Source organism: Strigops habroptila, chromosome 1, assembly GCF_004027225.2.
Source record: "Strigops habroptila isolate Jane chromosome 1, bStrHab1.2.pri, whole genome shotgun sequence".
Taxonomy (NCBI): Eukaryota; Metazoa; Chordata; class Aves; order Psittaciformes; family Psittacidae; genus Strigops; species Strigops habroptila.
Window position 1 is genome coordinate 73,817,891 of NC_044277.2, and position 20,519 is coordinate 73,838,409.

At 38.6% G+C, this 20,519-nt stretch overlaps 1 protein-coding gene across 7 annotated transcripts in view; it reads right to left on the reverse strand.

Moving 5' to 3' along the window:
- Positions 1-20,519, reverse strand: part of CTNND2 (catenin delta 2) — a 530,492-nt gene that overhangs the window by 146,876 nt on the left and 363,097 nt on the right. For all 7 annotated transcript variants that reach the window (XM_030485322.1, XM_030485314.1, XM_030485286.1 and 4 more), the window contains exon 10: positions 6,195-6,408. In XM_030485322.1, coding sequence (XP_030341182.1) covers positions 6,195-6,408 — 214 coding nt within the window. The remainder of the gene's footprint in view (positions 1-6,194; positions 6,409-20,519) is intronic.

Genomic DNA, 20,519 nt, shown 5'->3' on the forward strand with positions numbered 1-20,519 from the left:
TCTGAAAGCTGTGTTTTGTGCTAGCAGTTATCTATCTCCATACTTAACCTTCCTAATTTTCTTGACTTGACAGGACATAGTGATTGGATGTTGGGGGAGGAAGAGAAGCTAATTCACAGAGCTGCATCTGAAGGGACATTTGTATACTTTTTGCATTTATTCCATGTCTCCATTTTCTTTAACTACAGAGAGTTATGAGCCCCAAATTATGTTTGGCAGTCTTATTTTCTCAGCTAAGCATATATTGAAGCAAATTTACGTCAACCTTGTAGCAGCAGTATTAGCATGGTTATGCCATCATGACAATTTCAGCACATAGATGGCTTTTCACCTTGTCTGCTTGAAAACTTCATAATATTCAGGATCCATATCTGAACCTAAAACATTTTATATCTTTATAAGCTAATTTTCAGTTAGTGTAATGCTGAAATCTTCTCTTTGGTTCCAAAAGCAATCTTCTGTACACATTTAAATTCTTACCTATCTTTTTACACTAAACATCAAAAGCTGCCAATAAATTAGGCCTTTCATTGGCCAGGCTTCCTTATACTTGCATTGCTCCATGACAAAACTTGAACATAATGACATCTAAGATAAACCTGCAAAAAACAAAACAAAACAAAACAAAAAACCCCAACCCAAAATACAAAAGGGTATTTTAAGATATTACATCTTAAAAGATATTTTAAGAATAACATCAAGGTGAAATACTATAAGAATGCAACTCTTGGAAGAGTTTGATTCTTGTTTACTTAAGTCTGTGGGAGCGTCACTTCAGTGTGGGACAAAACAGCCTTTACTCAATTTCAAATCAAATTTCCAAAGAGCAATAGGGTTACAAATAGTTACCACCTCTAAAGGAATGTTTGTATCACAATAAAATTTCACATCTGTGTTTACACACTCCAGTAACTAAGCTAATGTCAAGGGCACTTTTGCAGAAAATTATTAAATTGATAAACTGCTTCAAGATCCTAAGTACTAAATAGTCAGCCCTTTGCCATAATATTGTTAAATATGATTTACTATACAAGAAATCATAAGTGTAATCTTACAAAGTCCAATTAGAAAATAACATCACAAATAGCAAACAACAGCAGGAGTGTGAATTTGACTTTGGGAACCCCCAAAAGAAGGACCGCTATTGTTCAGAAGTTAAAAATTCTTAAGAACTGGCCAGAATTACCTAAAAGCCCCACATAAAATTAATCTTCCACTGAAGAAAGCCAAAAGGGCCATTTAAATAGAGTGCTCCCTTAAACCTGCTTTACACATCACTGCAGGCTCACTAACTTGCAATTACACTGATTAGCAAAGACACATGCAAGGCTTAAAGGGACCTTCCGGAGTTTCTCGACCAACCTGCCAACAATTTATGCACATACTAATAAGCAGTATGCAATCAAAACAAAGTTTAAACTGCAGTGGTTACTTCAAATCAGATAGATACAAGGAGCACAACATATAACTGCTTTCAGTAACACTGACAGATTATCAATAAGGTTATAAATACCACATTATAAACATGTGGCATTTATTAAACCGAACAGAAATGTATAACAACTACATAATAACACTGCATAACATGAGGTGACAACAGAGGATCAGCCAAGCCAAAACACAAACTGGCCACAGATGAAATTAAAGACAACACTAATGAATATTGGAATCCCAAATCTGGGAAGTAAATGATTTTTTTTTCCTGTATGACTTGACAATGGGCCAAATACACTTGGACAACTAGTGCTTCTTTGAAAGGAACATTATGTACAAAATGCCTTACAATTTTTTTCAGGAATGGAATATATTCTTTTTGATTCAGTGAATAAATATGTGAACAAAACATATAAAGTCTACGTCTATCTACCTACATTCAGTATATGTGCATAGTGTTAGATAGTTTGTTTGGGTTTGGGTTTTTTTTTTTGTTTTGTAAATGTGATGATTTTCATAGTTTATATATTTTCACTAGACAATAGTTAAATCTCTGACATGTTAATGTCAACCAAAAAAGGCAGCAGGCTGGCTGCCAGCACAGGAAAAATCAATTTCCCCTGCCATTATTTATAGCTATATTTCTTTATCATCATGTGCTTTCTAAAAGTGGATCATCCACTTTTACCTTTCAAACAAATATGGTATATAGAGTTCGAAAACAGGTGATAGTCATATAAGGGGCCTCTTCAAACAGAGTTGTTTCTAATTCAGCTAGCTTATTGTTTACAGGCAGAAGCTGTGTTTCTAGTTGTGATGGATTTCGTTTGTCAAAATGAGAAGAGCAGCAGTTTAAAACATTTTGTCTGAGACAGGTACGCAGTTACCAGAAGGAGCTGAAGGAACAAAAAGCGAGTGTAGCTTGAATCTAGAAACAGCTGCTTGACCTCTACCTTCCCTACCAGGCACCAATGGGATTCCTGTGTTATCCTTGCTAACACTTCACATTTTTCATGTCATTTATTTTTCCTGACAGCAAAACAAACAGAAAGAAAGCTAAAATAGAATTTTGTGGAAGGGTTCATAATTAACTCGGGAAAAGCAAGAGAATCAGAAATCAGCTGCTCATTGTCATTATTAACAAGTGAAAACATTTTTTTCTACCATCTGCAGGATCTGTGCTAATTTTGTACTGTGCTCTCATCTATTTATATTTATTAGAAAAGTGTTAACATTTAATTATTTTAAAATAGAAGGCTTTTATTTTCTCCCATTAACAGGAGCCACTGTGGGAACTAGCAGCACATCACTGGGGCAAAAGATGGCTAAATTAAGCACAGTGCATTCAGCTTATACCAATTTATTTTCATTTACAGACCTACATAAAACAAGATATTGTAATTCAGGTTCTCCTAGAGTCTCTGGAAATTACCAGAGGATGTAGGCCATACTGAAATCTCTATTTCTATCAGAGTATTTAATTTCTGCATAAATGTATATATTTACCGGTATACTTCAGTTTATCCAAGTTCCTCTAATAGACAACAGTGACTATGTAAGTGTTTCTGGAAGAACAATCTTTCGGTATCTTAGGAATTATTTCCTGGACATTAACACAATTTGATTTCCTAACAGCCAGGCAGCACACTTCCCTAGTGGCTTCTACATGGGAGCCTGCTCCAAAACCATTTGCTCCACATAAAGCCTTCAATCTATCAGTCTGCAATAAGGTTCAGTTTGCGCAATCCAAATTTTGAGCATGGTAAGCTTTCCCAGTATTAGGCCGAGACCTCTGCTACTGAAAAGGAGAAACATGAGATAAAGGAAGAAATGAAAACCTCAGTTTCGGAGAGAGTATGGCAAAAAGAAATCTCTGGAAAAGAGGAAAAGCCACAAATTGCACTGAAGGCAATCCTGACAAGCAAGGAGCTACCAGGATAGAAAGCAGGTTTAAATATTCTTCCAAAATCAGTCTTGAGATAGCTGGAAATTGAAACTGTAATCTCCTTAGAGAAAAGCAACAAGAAGGAAGAAAACGTGCATGTTTGAGGAATGAACTAACTAATATCATAACTTTCAATTCTGGCGGGCATGTGCTTCATGGTACTTGGAGCAGGAGAATGCTTCGCTGCTGTTCTGACACACTGAGCTGCTAAAAACCTCTTGTGCTCCTATTTCTTCCCTTGCAGCTGAGTGGCTACTCAAGAGTGATTCACACCTTCAGCTTGCCAGATATCTGGACAGGTTATTTGGACTTGATAGGCTCAGTTCCCCATCTGTGCAACCAAGATACTGATGCTTCCCCACCTAAGAGAAGCACTCTGAGGACAAATGATGGAGAAGTATTTAGGGGTCGTGACGACAGAGCCTGTATGAATTCCTAAGGCAGGAACTTCATTACCTCTCTAAAAGTAACAAATAAGAACAGTTTTTATGTAGACAGGACACATAATGAACATGAGATGGAAAGGCTCAAGGTATTTTGTTTACTCCTAAACCACACATTTGCTATTATTTTCTCTACTTCCTTCAGTCTATGGTGACACTAGTGAAATAACTACCTTCCTGCCACCGCAACTCAGGAAGGCTGATGGGAACTTCTATTTTCCCTTGTGCCCATCACCAAGCCAGACTTTTTCCTTACTAAGGCAGCTGCTGCAGGAGGTATCTTTCCAACCCCAGAAAGGACTGAGGGAAGAAATTTAACTGGGGTAGCTGTCACACTGCAACACTTTACAAAAAAGCAAATGACAGCTGATTCAGATATGCAATTCCAGCCTGTTTCCTAAGTGATGCAAGATGAGAGGTGCAGCTATGAGCCATGCTTTGGAAAGGAGCTTTGCAGAACACTACCACAACCAGGTTTGCGAGGGTCAGTGATTTGCATTCTGAAAGGAACACACCCCACCCAGGGCAAGCACTGGCCTCCAGGGATGTAGTGGCTATTAAAAACAAAAAAAGCAATACAAAACCAGGCCCAGGAATATCATCTTGAAATATCACTGAGTTTGATTCCATTCCTCAGGGTCACCATCTTGGTCTGCTCCCCTTTCATAGGTGTCCAGCACTCCTGATGCTCACCATCCCTGGGAGCTGCATCTGTCTGTACAAAGGCTGGCCTATCACTGATGGTCAGGACCTACTCTTCTTGGTAGTAACAGTTTGTGGGCATGCTATGATACATATCCTTTGTTTTGGTGGGAATTCAGAAAAATTTAACAACATACTATGCAATGGAAGGAATGTAAACGGTAGCCTAGTACCTTTTCTTCAAATGACCTAATGACATTATGTGCTCTGTCTATAGACACCATGGGAAGTGCCACTGCAACTGCTGAGGTGTACTGCTGATGTTCATTAGCAGTTTGCCACCTACTACTCAGAATAAATAGGCAGAATGTTCCCTGGAGCCAGGACACAGGCAACATAATCAAGAGACAAACAAGTATGTTGCATTTGAAGCAGTGGTTACACTTTATTTGATGTGTCAGTAATTCTGTCACTCTGCAGGAAGCACCATCCAGGCTCGCGTAACCCAGTATCCCTGGCCCATTAATCCTGCCTAACAAGTATGAGGTGATAGGTGTTGTAACTAAGAAACAAAATTAAATATAAAAATCCACATTTAATAAGCACCATGCAGTTTATTCAGACACCCTAAAGGAAGGAACCTGGAGTCAACCAAAGGACAATAATCTTATCAATTGTATCCCAAATGAGGCCTGACCCACAAGGGTAAATAATTTCTGCAGAAGCATAGATGATAGTGTGTACTCTAATGCTTCTATGACAGAAAGGAGAACTTTTCTTGCATATTTTAGTAGGAAAATCATAATGGAAATACAGGCATTGTAAAATAGGAAAATGAAAAGATCTTAAGATTTTATATTTGTAGCATTAATCACCACACTGATATTAGCAATCAAACAGGATGAAATCACAAAGTGAAAAAAAACCCTGAACCAACTACCTAACTTCTGTTTTTCATTTTAAATAGGATAAGTTGAGAGCAAGGGTTAAAAATCTCTAAACATTTCAGATCGGTGCTGTTCGACAGTATTTCTGTATTTCCGAAAACTAAACAAAACAAACCACTCCACCTTGAATTTCCAAAGGGAGAAAGTTCGAACAATCTTAAAAAGATCAGCTCTTACTCTACCAAGAAAAGAAACAGACTCTGTCACTACCTGCATACCCTGTGTCTAACAGACATCACCTAGCATGCTACCAAGTTTCAGAAAAAAGCTTTAAGAAGATGACATTGTCCATCTCATCAACATGCTTTTTCCATTTTCCTATCAGAACCATGAGAAAGGCAAACAAAACCCCCTAAATCTTCCTTGTCACTGTACAGGATATAAAAGAAATGAGTAACAGCTTCTAAGAAAACTCAGTAAAACACAACTTCTGTATGTGCAGCCCTACACCAGACAGGAGGGAGAACAGACAGCGAGCAGAGGATTCCCACCACAATATATCTGTGTACAAAGCACACCTCCCACAAGAGCATTCATGGCTAACCAAGGACAAAGTGACCAGCAACCGTAAGCATAAACAATGCCTACATTTGTAAACTGTCTGCATGAAGTTGAATAAAGCTATTCATACATTACATATATCCAAAGGGCTTGAAAGTGTTTTGTTACAGTGAAGATGGTGATAGAATAAAAAGTTACTGATGGAGCAAGTGACACGCAGCACAGAACTGTGCTTGCAGGGCCTATATAGAGCTTGAAAAAAATATATTGAAAGATTCAAACCTGTGACCAGTTCTCTGATTTCCAAATCTGTAGTCTTGCGGAGTAACCGTACTAATGCTGGGATACCACCACAGTTTTTCAGAGCAATTTTGTTGTCATCATTTGCCTTCCCATATACCAAGTTTCTCAAAGCTCCACAGGCACTACGGTGGACTTCTGTCATCCGATGGTCCAATAGGTCCACCAGTAATTGTATTCCGCCTTGTCTTCTTATCTGAAACAGGCCAAAGTGATAATAATAAAATTAAGGAACAAACAGTGGTATTATATATGCTATCTAATGTAATTAAGCTGTGGTTTGTGCAGGCTATGCGTCATCGAAGGTATGCTGGTAGTCCTGCAAAGCTGCTACGTTACAGCGCTTTGATTCCTATTATTATTTTTTCAGTGGCAACATAACTGTACAATGACAAACCTGAACCTCTGTAAAAGCAGCCAAAAGTTAGTCAAGAGTGTTGCCTCATTAAGGTTTCTCACGGTTCAGCAAGGTTTGCCCTGGCAAGGGTTTCTCCTGCGCTGGAGAAACATCATCTGCTTCAGAGTGTGACACATCACAGGCCAGAGGAAATACCACAAAACTACAGCGAACAAAGAAAAGCACTTAATGTAATAAAATTTTTAGGAGTCCTTCCTTTTACATTTAATTCCTGGGCATGTGAGCAGCTACTGTAGTCTCTGTAAGGATTTTACATCAACAAAATGAGGAAAAATAAAGATGAAAGGAAAAGGAGAAAGTCTGCAGAAACATAAAGACAAGGATGATAGATACATCACAGAAAGCTTGTTCTATCACGATTGAAGGAGACCTGGGAGTGAGGCAGGAACAGAAGTCTTATTCATTCTTAAGGGGGACTACAAAATAAATTTCTAATGCAGTATCTTACATAAAATATCATTGTAGAAAAAGCACAAAAGTCTTTGAGGCAAATGATCAAGAAGATCAAGAATACTAAGAACAATTTATTATAAAATCCATTTGCAACAAACCCATCTTTCTTGTTCTCTGGCACTATCTGCACCTCGAACAGTAACCAGTCTTGGATCTCATTTCAAGTAACTAGACTGATGCATAATAATACAAAGAGTACAATATTTTATCTTCAAGTAATTTATACAGACATTTCTGTCAGAAAGTTTTTCCATGTGTATTGTTGGCTAAGGCGCAAAGCAAGCCAGACACTTCAGCTGACCATTTTACCACCTCTAGTAATATCTTGCCTACGACAGTAAAACAGAGACAATTAGAGAATGTTTTCAAAACTGCAGGGAAAGGTGAAAAACAAAGCTTAGAATGAAAGTTTATGATTTGTGAAGTAGTTGTGTTGGGTCACAACAACCCCATGCAACGCTACAGGCTTGGAGAAGAGTGACTGGAAAGCTGCTCAATGGAAAAGGACCTGGGGATGCTGACTGACGGCTCCTGAACATGAGCCAGCTTGTGCCCAGGCAGCCAAGAAGGCCGACAGCATCCTGGCCTGTATCAGCAACAGTGTGGCCAGCAGGGCCAGGGGAGTGATCATCCCCCGATACTCGGCACTGGTGAGGCTGCACCTCGAATCGTGTGTTCAGTTCTGGGCCCCTCACTACAAGAAAGACATTGAGTTGCTGGAGCAGGTCCAGAGAAGGGCAATGAAGCTGGTGAAGAGTCTGGAGCACAAGTCTGATGAGGAACGACTGAAGGAACTGCGGTTGTTTAGTCTGGAGGAAAGGAGGCTGAGAGGAGAACTTATCACTCTCTACAACTACCTGAAAGGAGCTTGTAGCAAGGTTGGTCGGTTTGTTTTCTGAGGTACCAAGTGATAGGATGACAAAAAGTGGCCTCATGTTGCACCAGGGGAGGTTTAGATTTGATATGAGGAAAAACGTCTTCGCCAAAAGGGTTGTCAAGCACTGAAACAGGCTGCCCAGGGAAGTGGTGGAGTCACCATCCCTGGAGGTATTTAAAAGACTTGGAGGTGTGGGGCTTAGGAACGTGGTTTAGTGGTGGACTTGGCAGTGCTGGGTTAGTGGTTGTACTTGATGATCTTAAAAGGTTTTTCCAACCTAAATGATTTTATGATTCACTGCAAATAAAGACTGGAAAATGATTCAGCCTTTGAGGTTCCAAAATTGAGCTATCAAAATTACTCACTGATAAAACAGAAGATCTCTCTTTCTTCTACAGGCTTGTCTGGCATATTCATGTTTTCGAAATAACAGCAAAACCCAGTAATAGAGCCATTCTGTAGTTAAAAAGTGCATATACTGCTATGTTACAATATTAAATTAAAATGTTTTAATGTCTATACAGCTACAACAGAGTTTCGGGCTAAGTGCCGAAGTCACGGTGTTTAAAGATAAACTAAGATATTCTCCCTTCAATAAGCATTGTTATCAGTATATTATGTAGAACTTTCTGAGCAATATGCAGGTGTAGAAGACTACAGTGGCCAGCTACATGGAGAGTGCAGAGACGTGAATGAACATTTGTAGAATATATCAGCTTCAGGCAGAAAAGTTCATTAATCTTTTTGAGAGTCTATGCTTCTGCTGCTCAGAGAAACTGTGACATCTTCCAGTTTCGAAACCAGAAAAAGAGATCAAAAGGTGTTGCAATACATCTCACTGGTCAAAACTTTACCCATGTGAACAGGATGACTTGCAATGAAATCATTTGCTCCTTTCGGAGCCAGGAAAAATTTACTAAGTTTATGAGGGAAAGAGGTAGGTGTGTGTAAGGCTTGTTTGTTTGCTTGTTTTTACAATCTATCACCATTTAATCTTCAGATTAAAATACATTTGATTTCCCTACTAACCAGATTTTCAAAAGCAAGCATAGCACATGAAGAACCACCTACATGACAAAACAGACGACATTTACTGAATCAGACTAGAAACAAAAATTCATGCATCAGTTCTACAAAAGGTGAATCAACCACTGAGCTTCACACTTCAACCTCTGAAAAGAAATGAGATCTGATAGAAGAAAGAACATAGTTAAAAAATACACAAGTTGTTCTGGTGTGATGAGTAATATCAGGAACGACAGAATGAAAACATGCCTGCTGATCTTTATGAATTATATTTTTAAAGCACAATACGCTGAATGAATATTTTAATTGCTTCACTGCTAAAAAAAATATTAAGAATGAGAAAGTATTAACTTTGTAGCAAAAATTGTTATGTGTTCTACAGTTCATCTAGAGGCGCAAAGGGCTTTGCCTCTGTTCAGAGGCATGCATCTGCTGTTTTTCCCACTCTCCCTCTCGGACACAGGCAACTGGCATCTCAGTGGATGCACTCAGGTGAAAAGTCTTCCTATCGTCTGCTCATTTCTAATGGGAAATGTGTGCTTCTGCCACATTCAGCTGGCATTCTGAGCTGCACAGTCCCTTTCAGTCACGCTATCTGACAGCACACCAGCATGCAGCTCGTGCAGCAACTCCTCTCCCAGGAACCTGAAGCCAGCAGCAGACTGAAGGGATTCAAAGATACTTTCTTAAAAGCAACGTCATTAAATATTCATCTAAAATGCACTTCTGTCTGAAAGAAAGATGGCTAATATAACAGAAATGAAACGGCTGTTACATAACACTTTACCTAACTTGACATAATTTCTTTAATTCTACTGAAGATCGAACCTATTCTTACCCGGGAAAGACAAGGCTTATTTTGCAAGCTTTCTTTGAATTTCCAAGCTCAGACACTTGGCAAAGTAGCTGTGTCATGCAGGCAGAGATGAAGCAGATTCTTCATAACTGCAGCTCAGTTTCTGACGCTTTCTTTATCTGGACTACTGTCTGGCTTTGTTTTTACTTTCCCAATAGCATATTATTCACCCTAAGTCTGACCCCATCTTTGTGTTTCCATCACGTATCTAGCTGTTTAATACTATATTCTTCAGCAGGTTTAACTATGCCTGACAAATTGTGAAACTCTGATGGATGTTACCAGATTCTATTTACATGAAATTATTTGTTCAAGTCCTTTATGGAGTTAAGAGCTGCAGCCTGGAGGACAATTCTGATCTAGTGAGTCTCTTGGGGCAGATCTCAGATGAGCTAAGTTGTCACAGCTCCAGTGAGTTCAGCAGTGCTACTGCCAAACGCCTTTGGGACGGGTGGATAAGCAGCAATTTGCTCCAATGGGGCATCAAATCCACTCCCCAAAGGACATTCGATTGATATTTCTGTCTCTCTCCTGACTTTATATGAAGAGAGCATTTTTAAAAATACTTATTGACACCTTGGTGGCTGCTGCCTAAGAGAAAAAGAAAATAGAATACGCTGGAGTCTACTTGCCTACTACAACCAAATAAACACCATAGTTGTCAGGAGATACAGGAGACCAACTCTGATCTCACACAGACCAATCCCAGAGTAGCCACTCCTGAACTAAAAAGAATGACCTTCAACTCTGCAGCAGAACTGAGTTCACCCAGTCATATCATAAAGTTCATTCTTCCTGGCTTGAATATACTGTCCCTTTTTTACGCTGTCTCCTCTCAAACCAAATAAGAAAAAGAGGACCAGACTAGAAGCATTAGAAATGCTGGGTGAATATGTGTTGTGGTGTTTGTCATGACTCAATCCATGGACAGTGTTAATTTCTGAATGTTTTTTTCCTCACTAGAAATATTTTGTGTACATCTTTGGAAGATGCTGTTGGATAGGTGTTAAATAACGAAACAGGCTGTGTTCTTTCACACATGGCATTATGGAGTGTATGGCAAATTCCATCAGGACCAGGAATCCCTGCATGCATAAGGCTGAACTCATTCTGTTGAGCTTCCTAATAAGTAAGGAATCTATGCTGTGTAGTATAAACCTACACCAATCAGAAGTAAAAACTGAAAGAAGATTACATGAATTTTGCCACAAAACAATTTCTACGGAAGAATGCACAGAGCTGCTTTCATCTGATGGATCACGTGTTTTCTTTTCCTAGGAAATTGATAAACCTTCCTTTTAAAGTTGGCCCTCCACCACTAATGTTACTGTCTAGTTGCTGGTCAGAAGCGCTTGCTCTGGTCAAGTCCCATCATGTGATGACACAGACAGGACAGGAAAAGGTGCCAGACGGTCTGGTCCACAGATCAATAAAAGTGCACTCATGTCAGCTTGATACCACAGTCTTTTCCTTTGGCATTGTATGAAGTTTGGTTTTGCATTGCACCTGATAACATTTTTGTATCCACACTATGCAGATACAAGGTGAATTTAGACTTGCAAAAGGGTTTAGACCTGTGCTAGAGGCAGTGAAGATGCTGATTACTAACAAGGAGAGCCCAGACGTCTCATGCAAAGAGCCTTTGAGAAATGTAATTTATCAGTTTCAAGGCTGACCTTTGATTCAATGGTGTTTACTGCAACAAATTTTCCATGACAGTGGACTGTTAGATATTTAATCTACCAGGAGTTACACGTGACCAGCCTGAAGCAAATGCACTGGTAAAACAAGTCAATCATACATTGATGCTATGTCTGAAACAATGCAGATATACTTGATTACTGTATGATTTTAGCATATGAGTTATGTGATGGCTTCCTTTTCTAATTCAATACAAGAAATTGGATGGATATGTGGAAAAAAAACCAAATGTGGGATGTGAAGGGTATGTAGATACCTGAAATGTAAGGACACCTGTTTTGTGAGGACATTTGGTCAATAGCTGTACAGCGTGTAAACAAAGATGAGACAGGAGAAGTAATATACCACACTTACGTATGCAAACCCTATGGAACAAGGGACAGTGCCGAATGCCAGGTCTGTGAGGTCACTGATGGGCTGGTGAAGGAACTGCTCAAAGGCTTGGAGAGGTTCAGCCTGAGCTCTGTTAAGTGGTAAGGCAGGGTGGGGTGCACAGGGAGGAATGAATGACAAGGTTATCACGGATCCTACAGGAAAGAGCATGATTATGGGATGCTTTCAAGGGATTGTGCAAAACTTATGGGATGTTTAGCAGAAGGGCAAAGGCAGGAAAGGGGAGACATCCAAATGCATGAAAAAATACAGAGAAGGCTGTGAGGAAAGGGGCTGGTCATGTAAAATGAGTTGCACTTCAGTATGCTTGTCTGCCCAAACCCTGTGCCTGATCACTGCAGTCTGTTCTATCTTATTAAGCCTAATTCCTAACAATTTTCCTGGATGAGGATGGTCTACATTCAGGATTGGCATACTGCTAGTGAACCTCGAGCTGGAACAGCTGACGAGGAGGACAGGAGATCTGGGAAAGAGCTACTAGATACACTACAGATCTTGGAGATAAGATACTGGTCAGACCAAGGTCTGAGGATGTGCAACCAGGCAGACCAAAGGTCCGAGCCAGCTACTACAGAGACCTCTTTGTGTCTCTGTGTGTGTGAGATGAGACCTGCCAGCAAACTCTGAGCCTTGTTAGCTAGAGATTAAGGACCATCTATTAATGCCTTGTGTGAGCACTGCTTTGTGTGCATGGGGTGCCTGTACAGGTACTGTTCTCATGTTTGTGCTGATCTTATATGTGATCCAAGCTTCTTTAACATACAACCTAACAAAATTACTAGGGACACTTTTATTTCTAGGATGATTCGTATCTGATTAAATTCTCATTCATTTACTGTACTGGCTTTATAGATTTAGGTTAGTACATACCACACTATACTTAAAATTTTAACTGGGTTACATGTTCAGCCTTGTATCATGTTTACAGAAGGATACAAAACAAGAGAAATCACCAGCTAGCTTGTTTAGCTAGTCTAATGGAGAAGTGTCCACCTTCTTATGCAATGCCGTAACATGTCCTGCTCCATTTCCAAGCAGCAGTTAAGAGTTTGGTCCCAATCACTCTAGAGACTGCTAACACTAATTCCATGATGGGAGGAGATGGTTCATGCAGCATTCAAACACTGCTCTTATACAAAGGATATGTTGGAATCAGAGTATCAGATACAGAGCTCCATTGAAAAAAACCCAAACAATCCAAAGACTTCTCCTGAGGAATATTTAGCTCCCTTGGCAAAGATGTCTGGATTTACAGCTCTTGGTATATTCTCCCTACTTTGTATTACACTGGTTGAATATAAGCTTTACTATTTTTGAGACTACTCTGGTCAAAGGACGCTTTCTGTGGTCTAAAAAGAACTGACGGCAGGACGACTTATGAACATGGGACCTCTAAGGAAAAAAAAAATTGTTAAGTACTGTAGGAAATATTGTAGCCTTCCTAGTTTACCTTTTACTTTCCATGACAAATGCATGCCAAAACTTGCACAAATCATAACACAGCTTGAAACTGAATTATTGTCAGATGTAAGCAGTAATGGCATTAGAGTCCATGACCTTAATTGACAAAACATGCTACCTGTCAGTGATTCACCACAGAAGCCATGCTGTTCCTCCAGGCTCTGTTTAAAGTCTAACAATCAGTTGTGAAAACCCAACTGGCTTCCTTCCCTGGGGATGGGGAAGGTTTGCCTGAAAAGTGAGGATAACCAGGACTGTCACACCAAGCAGAATTCATGCTCTGACTTACAAGTGTTACTTTCTCATATGTAGAAGGACAGATAACTTCTCAAATGTGAACAAAATATAGGTGAGTGATCTTTCTTCATATCAAGGTATGAGAAAATTGGTCCTGGAATCTGGCCACTGCTTATGGCTTTCCAATGGCAGAAGCAAAGTCAAAGAGCAAAGGCATTAGCTGTTTTGACTATTGCTATGGTTCTGAACTCAAGTTTTGAAATAAAAATTATTCTATTCGCCCCAGTAATGGAGAACCAAAACCCTTTCTTTCAATCACTGCATACTGGAAATTGTCTATTCCATCCCCTAAAAGGCTGTAAAAATCAGTTAGAGATACAAAAAGGAAGAAAAGTGAAGCTTCAAGTTTTAAACAGTTTAGCCAAAGACTGTTAGATAATGAAGTATTCCAACACAGCCTAAAAATACTGCTGTGATAGAAACCAAAACACCCTTCCTCTTCTATTTATATTCGGCAAGTGGGTATCTGAGATATTGTTCAAATTTTGCCAGTAGGTATAACTGGAACATCCTCTTCTGCATTTAATTCTGACTACCCTGCCTTAAAAAGTAAAATATAATGGAAACAGAAAAAGATTAAGAATAGGTGGCAAAAACTGTTAGAGGCTGACAGAGTGATAAAATGTGTTTCTAAAATAATACAATCTCCTCTTCCCAATAAGACATTAAGCGTTCCACTATTAACAGCTCCACAGCCCTAATTTGAAGATTAATTCATGGTTAAACGCTTACCTTCCACATTTTTCTTTATAATCACTTTTGAATAACTCTTCATCCAAAGAAGGCGAAGGATATCTAACAACAATCAAGATTTTTTGACATTATAGATATTAACTGCCAGCTTAATTGACATAACACACTGCATCATCCACCACTTATTCTGTGACATTTCCGTTATTAAGCAAGTTTCAATATACCAAAATACAAGTGTTTAAACACATGGAATTAATTTTAATGCCACTATGCAACATATGGAACGGAACTAAAAAATAACTGACTACTAGCACAGGTGATGGTATATATCCAATAAACCCCAAATTAAAAGGACAATCCAATTTAAGTCTGCTTCTGGAAATTTTTAGTAATAATTGGTTTTAATGTTCTTAGATGCTGGCTTTCTAACTGGCAGAGTAAGTGCCTATTATTTCACACACGAATGGATTCTCAACAGTTCTGTTCCACGGGTGTGGAAAGGAGAAATTACAAATGAACAGAACCAAATGTCAAGAGCATTTTTAAACAGTGGCAGGCAGTATAGTGTTTCTGAGACACTCTTGACTACGGCCACCCTGCTCCTCTCAGGCTTATGGTTTGAGCAGACCAGGGCACTACAGGAAAGCAGAAGAGGACACTGTCCGCACAACGACTTGACCACACTGATACACAGGATCCATGAAATTACTATATTTCTAGATTATTTTTTTTTTATTGCAATTCTATATCCTCTCCATGAGAGCTCTCTGTTCTTTATCTTGGCCTTGATTACATTACTAAAATGACTTTCATCTAAGAGGAAAAAAGCCACTGTTTTTCAGAGAAGGGTCTGAAAGATAGGCAGTCTCATTGCTAGCTAGTTTCAGAGCGCTGATCCCTAAAACACAAAATGGATGTGAAGGGAAGAAAACAAATCTCCATCAAAACAGAATATGGTAATAGTATTTAGTACAATATGTCTCATGATAAATGTACTGGTTCAAACTTTAATTCCTCTCTGCTATTTCTTCTGATGTGCCTGTGGAACAGCAGGTAGACAATACAAAATTCGTACGTTGCAAATGCACATGAGATTTATTGCAGACGAATTTACCTGTAACATCATAGGGTAATTTAATCTCATTAGCAAAGTAATTTGCTGCAAGTTTAAAAAAGTGCTGAGCAATTTTAGCTTAAAATATAGTGGAATGTTATGCAAATTGCTGCATTAGCTCTGAAGTCTAATTTGTTTAAGAAGTCTAAATCGGGGTTTGGATTCTAGGTCCCATTTAAGAATGGTTTTGTCTTTAGGACTTGTTTGATCAGACACAAAGGTAACATATAGCTGTGAAGAGGCAAAATAAAAATAAATTCAACCACTGGTACATATACAGTGTTCCGCTTTAAGTTAAATAAGAATTGTTCCCTGGGTGCTAGACTGTAGTGCATGCAGAAAGGGGGGAATCTTTTTTCTGTGTCCACAGAAATCAGTAAGATGATTCGAGGAATGGCTGTGCAACACGAGGATGCACAGCAAGGGGCTGATATTTAGAAGCTTTTCTGTAGTCTTCTGTTACTGACGATAGATTCGTTTTTCCCTGTGTCTCTTAAGTGACCTCTTTAGATCCTGGGATCTACGCGTGGGGTTAACAGAGACTTAAAAACATATTCTGAACAGAAGGAGACTCAAAATCATGTTCTAAAATTGCCTTGAAAAGGTATGAATAAACGTGCTGCTTTCTCAGTCAATAAGCCTTAATGCATTCTGCACTGTGATACATTTTGGTTTTCACGCTTGGTAGGAAGGCTATGTCTATTATAAATCAAGGTTTTAGTATGATTTTCTTTTTACTAAAAACATCTCCATCTAGGTGCAAGTTATCTGTAATAGTAAAGCAGTTTACCCTGATGCTCTTAAAAACCATTAGATTTGTAGGCTGCCACAAGCATCCTATTCTAAATCTAAACATCAAGCATGAATGGGATCATCCAAAGAACACTCCTAATGGCAGGTGTAGAGGTGACCTAAAGTGCTTGTCTGACTGTGAAGGTATCAGAGAAGTGATTTTCAATTCCACTGTTAAAAGCAGTATCTCCTAAAATGAACAGATTGGCATTGACCTGTATTAAGCAATCTTCTCAGCTTCTGAATCACTGGGGGCATAAACTAACACTGACGAACACACACAAATTAGGAAAAATACACAAAAGCCAAAGCCCTTAGAAGGTATGTAATTACTTGATTTTAATTTGGGGTCTTTGCTTTTCAAAACACTCAAAAAAGGCACAATACTGAAGCAGGTTCAGCAGTGTGCACTTTATAGATAATGCAACAGTATTATTAGTTTAGAATGAAAAAGACAGTAGCATTACTCAGGCACTGATTTAGTACTGTCTAAAGTTAAATGAAATATGATGATTAATGCCAAGGGTATGGATCATTTACTTTCTAATATTTAAAAAGAATTAAGCTATTTGAGAATGAAAGATTACACTTATTATTGAGGAAAAAATCAACATATATACTTCACCTAAGAACATCCTGGTATTCCAGGATAACCAGATTCCTAGTGAAGCTAAACAAGATAGAGAAAGTTCAACAATTTTTTTATGTAAAGAAAAAGTTTTTTAGACAAATGCAGTAGGTCAGGACTTCAAACATTCTAGCACTAACAGAGGACATCAGATTAGTACTAGATGAAAACTTCTGAAGCTGTAGCTAACTATATTCAGTGAAGCATAATACTAGTGGGATTTAGTCAATGTGAACACAAATAGCACCTTGGAATGAGATGGTCACCAATAAGACCACAGAAAATTCCTTTCTTTTCAGTCATAAAAGTGCAAGCAACAGAACAACTCCAACTGACATTTCAGCTTTAACTGAAAGTTCAAGAAGATCCTCTTTTGATGCTTGCTGTAGCTATTGCAGATAGTTTGCCTCACAGAAGAACATGCCACATCTCAGATTAAAAATACATTTACAATTTATTGGATCAAGCGCCATACTGCCCCTGATGACCTCTGCTTTCATGACATTCTCTACTGCGATTTAAACAACAGGTATTTTCTCCTTATAACTGATGTATTAACCTCCAAAAAATCTCTCAGTCACATGAGAATTTTCTGTCTGAAAGCTGAAATATTTTGGGGGCAAATTACTTCCTCGAAAGCTAATGAATGCGTTCTCACAACATTCCTCTATGGTAGGAAGTTTTGCTAATAGAAACTCAGGCACATAAAGTTATTTCCCTAAGCTCACAAAGGGAAGCTGTGGCACAGTTACGACTACAACCTGTAATTTAAGAGTTCCAGTGCGAAACTGCACTGCAGAATCTTCCCTCTGTCTCCCCATTTACATATTATAAATGGAGTAAAAGTCAGCACAAGTAAACCTGCCTCATATCTAACGTACTCTGTAATACCCACAGTTCAATATGCAAAATTATATATATATTAAAAAGTATGTGTTATAAACATGCGTATATGTATATATACTTGCACTGGTTTGCATATTATTCCCCCCTTGTCTAGGTCAGGTTCTCTTTGCCTTCTAAAATCCAAAACTTTCTTCTGATTTTTTTCTAAATCTTCTATACTCTTTGAAATAGGAGAGGACCAGAACTTCACACAGTATCCAAGACATGAGTAACACAAACTTGCAAAAGGCCCCAGCAACAGTCTTGGATTTACTCTCTATTGCTCTCCTGACACTTAACCTTCATTTGCCTGATGGACTGACAATAAACTTCAGATGACACCTTCCAACAGCTGTCCAGCATAACTCAAGACCTCTCTTTTTCAATCAGCAGAATACAGAAAAAGCATACAGAAATGAGGAACAACCAAAATAACCATCAAAAACAGTGCCACCTCACCGCCAATGGACTAACTCTGCTCACTACTCTATCGAGTTGCAGCTATTTTTCAGTTGCTCTGAGACATAAGAATAGCAAAGAAGCAGTTTCAAAAAAACAACCCTCACCCAAAAGCCTGTAACACTTTTGCACGTGGAATAAGAAGAGTGCATCTTTCTCTAGGTTCTTGCTTGGTTAGCCATCTGCCTGCAATACATCTATTGGAGCAAAGAGCCAGATATAGCAGTGCTCCAGACAGATGCATTTTCACCTGGTCTTCAGCAACTGTGGTAGCAGCAATAACTCAAATATAAGGGATTGATTTGGTCCTATTGTGTCATTTATCATTTTGCATGAACTTTCTTTATATATGTCAAATGATCCTTATAGTGGGTGTTGTAATACCTACTTTTTATATAGATGAGTAATCAGGAACAAATCAAATCTCCGCGAAACTAAAAAATGTTATTATATTCAAAGTAACTTTTCAAGCCATACCTTACGGATCTAATGTATTTCCATATCTGCCTGAACCAAGGTCTCTACAAGATATCAGTCTTAGAAATGTCAGCACTTATCAGTAAGCAGTACTTTTCCAGGATAAGAAAAAGAGGGAAATCTGGCCCACAACCAATAAAAAAATGTACAAAACTTCTAAATTTCAAAATAGACTTTTTTTTTTTTCTATCTTGTTTTTAATTATCTTGGGTTTTTCTTCTTTTATTCCTTATGGGGTATGAGTCATATTCTAAGTTACACCAGTGTGTACCTTAGAAGAACCAGACTGACTTCAGCAGCATTGCCATGAATTTACTGCTATTAAATTAAGGATTCTCTGCTTCAAGCGACTTCCAACAGTTTTTTTGCAGTGGCTGAACAGACAGGTAGGCAGTTTAAGTTTAAAGCCTTAGGTATCCTTATGCTTCTACAAACCTGTGCCTTCTGCTGCAGCCATTCTTTGTAGCTTAGTAATAGCCATCTCTGTATTTTTAAACACAGTCTGGAGAACACCTGATGGTCTTTACCTTAGGAGTTTCATTTGGCACGGCCTTTTTATGAGGGCTACAATTCACCTTATTGAAATCAATTTGCTGCCAACCTTTTTAGCATGAGTATCTTGAGAGAGCATCAAATCACAGATATTGATATCGATCTAGGTTATTTTATTTCTATATATAGTGTGCAAAGTCTTACTGTGGCTTGCTCGATGATGATAACTAATAAAAAAATATGCTCTACAATACGAAAGTAATCCTCTGCATTCACACATCAGCCTAATAAATCAGAGAAGCAATTGGCAGAAGAGTTATGAATAGAAAGGAATCCATAGCACATATAGTAGAACATTATACTCCTCGGAAGAGTTGCAGATCTATTTATTGCCCATTCAAAATGTGGGAACATCATACCCCCTACGTCAAATGACACTGTCTTTCAGTGCGTATTATCTTTCCTTCCCTACCACCTAATATTTTCAAATACAAAAGATACAGCTTTGACAAATATTTTAGTAAAAACAGGACATTTTTTCCTCAGCCCAGAGGAGAGGGATTCACACCGCAGTGCAATGTTCTTCCTGCGTCTGCTGCGCACCATAGAAAGTAGCACAAAGGCATTCATCTTGCGCATCTAATACTGATTTTTTTTTCCTCTCCTAACTGTGCGAAAAGCATTATCACCAGATGTTCACATTTGAATTTTTTGGCTAATTGAATTTATTACCTAAAAATCTCTTCTATGTGTGGTTACTCATTAAGAGGCAAACTCTGGATGCCCAGAGCTGAAAAAGATAGAAACCTTTTGCCAGTATTCTCATCTCCTGCAAGGCACACACTGTAGAAGTGAGTCCTAAACCCAGATAAAAAAGCAGGCCTAGAGACAGGTTTTGTTCAAGACCTCACTCACACCCTTAAGCCCACAAAAAGTCCACTGCCAGGCCCCTAAATGGCAGCAAAATAGAGGTCAAAATCCGTATCACCAAGATGTTTGCAGACATTGCAATGTACTGCATAAACAGGACAGTCCAGACAACAGCAGCGAAGCTGCAATTATCCATATGAAGCACAGGCAGTTAATGATTTAAAATAAATAAATGAATAAATAAATATTTTGTGTTGCTTTGGCTCTAAATAATCATTGCTGAGTATTTATTAGTATCATAGGAAAATGTTCCTTAAAGAGGAACTTATGGGAAAAGTGGGCGAAAGTTTGTCCATTTGGCTATTCCCTGGAGAGGGATTAACCGGGGGGGCATGGAGCAAGGAACATGAGAGAA